At 29.7% G+C, this 2,179-nt stretch overlaps 1 protein-coding gene across 1 annotated transcript; it reads right to left on the bottom strand.

Moving 5' to 3' along the window:
- Nucleotides 1-279: 279 nt before the first annotated feature.
- Nucleotides 280-1,047, bottom strand: LOC131647340 (albumin-1 D-like). Its single transcript, XM_058917242.1, has 2 exons — nt 891-1,047; nt 280-810 (listed from the first exon to the last, which is right to left on the bottom strand). The coding sequence occupies exons 1-2, from the start codon at nt 940-942 to the stop codon at nt 470-472; spliced, it is 393 nt and encodes a 130-aa protein (XP_058773225.1). The 5' UTR covers nt 943-1,047; the 3' UTR covers nt 280-469.
- Between the last annotated feature and the right edge of the window lie 1,132 nt (nt 1,048-2,179).

Here is a 2,179-nt window from a genome sequence, read left to right as displayed (position 1 = left end):
GCCTCTCTAACTGCTGGTCAAATAAGGAAAATAATATATGTAGTATCATTAAAGAGCATAAGGTTGAAGACAATGTTTCTTATACAACATGGAAGACATATTATAAACTGAAACTGAAACTAAGCCATGATACATGAAGCTGGAGGTCTATTACATAGTAAACTGTCACATGAGTACAAATCTCAATGCTGAAGAAGGAAGTTGTTATGAGAAGAAAAACAAGATGTCATACAAGGAAGTTGGTTTTGGGGACAATTTTTATACTATGTAATAACTCTGTTTCTAATAGCAATAACATTAATTACTTGAAAAGAAACCAGATACATTACAACACTTGAACCATACACATGATGCAACATTTATTTAAATTTTGATGAATATCTAAGGAATTCAACTCATAGATTGGAAACAAAGATCGTTTATTTTGGGAAATGGATAGGTGCATCATGTCTTGCATGCATGGTCAATATCAAGCGATGGCAATATTTTCCAAGCCATTTGCGACGTTATAGTTTGAGAAAAACTTGAATAATACATCTTCTGCTTCAGATTTAGAGGCAAAACACCATCCGTGTTTAATATTAGGATTAGGATAACGAGCACAAAAGGTTCCGGTTTTCTTCTCTGTGCAATCAACATGAAACTGACATACATTAGGATGTTCTTCAACCGATTTCGTACCTGCACTTGTGCAGTAACCTGTAAATGGAGCAAAAAGAAAACATCGACAATCTGAAGAGCCACATGGTGTCCATTCAAGTGGACTACAAAGAGGTGGACAAGCTCCTACGTTCTTTGTCATGACCATGCCTAAAAATGGAAAAGCATATTGAAGTTACAAATAGAAATGTATTAATATATGTTGGTAAGAAAGTGGTTAAAATACATACAAAATATTGCAAGCATCAAGACACCCATAGAAGCAAACTTAACAGAAGCCATTGTTAATGGAAAGAAAACCGGGTACGGTTTGTTTGTTATAGGAGCTTTTTATTATGTTGCATTATTTCATTCTTGTATTGTATGAAGCAATTTATAGAGATATTCTTACGCTCTAGCTGACACTAATTGTAAAGTAACTCGATATATGTTTCAAAACATGCATGAAATATTGGAGGCTAGCTAATGTGGCAATATACTAAAGAGAATCTTGCATGATTATTTGGGGAGGCTAGCTAATGTGGCAATATACTAAAGAGAACCTTGCATGATTATTTGGGGGCTAGCTAGTGTGGCAATAAACCAAAGAAATGAATGCATGTTATTTTGGGGGTTAGCTAGTGTTAAATATTTGTTGAAGGAAAAACATTCTCGATATTTTTAATAAATTCATAATTTTTCTTCATTTTTAGTATTTAAAATATATATATTTTTGTTTTTAATATCAAAGATTCAGACCAAATTCAAATAATTATATTAGTGAAGACCCATTTTGGTCCCTCACAAATATTACAAGAGTCAAATTAGTCCCTCACAAAAAAATAGACTCAACTTAATCCCTTACAAAATTTAACCGGATCATATTAGTCCTTCTACTCATATTTTTCTCAAATCAGTTTTTTCCTACTTCTAAACCGGTTCTTTTCATACTTTTAAACCGTGACTGGACTGACACGTTGGATTTTTTTATTTTTTATTTTTTAAATACTAAATTAATTTTTATTTTTAATTTCATTTTTAAACAGTTATCAATGAATAATATCAAAAAAGCCAAAATTATTTCTTATAAAGTAATTTTTAAACAAGTAATTTTCATGATTTCTACTGATATTAACAAATTCTATACATAAATTTTTATATATGAGGTTTCAGATCCAAGTCCCTTCAAGTTAAATAATTTTCACTTTACAACTAGACAAATCAATTTCTATCGTTAATAAAGTGACTATCATATACAACTAGAAAAATCAATTTCTATTGTTACTAAAGTGACTATTATTTGCAACAAGACAAATCAATTTCGATTGTTAGTAAAATGACTATTATTTACAACTACATAAATCAATTTCTATTGTTAATAAAATGATTATCATTTACAACTAGACAAATCAATTTTTACGGTTAGTAAAGTGACTATCAATAACAACTGGATAAATCAATTTCTATTGTTAGAAAAGTGACTATCATTTACAAATAGGCAAATTAATTTCTATTGTATTAAATTGACTTTAATTTAATC

The sequence above is a fragment of the Vicia villosa genome, linkage group LG2, assembly GCF_029867415.1.
Source record: "Vicia villosa cultivar HV-30 ecotype Madison, WI linkage group LG2, Vvil1.0, whole genome shotgun sequence".
In the NCBI taxonomy this organism is placed as follows: domain Eukaryota; kingdom Viridiplantae; phylum Streptophyta; class Magnoliopsida; order Fabales; family Fabaceae; genus Vicia; species Vicia villosa.
The sequence above is the reverse complement of the archived record's forward strand: the minus strand, read 5'-3'. Positions and strand labels throughout refer to the sequence as shown.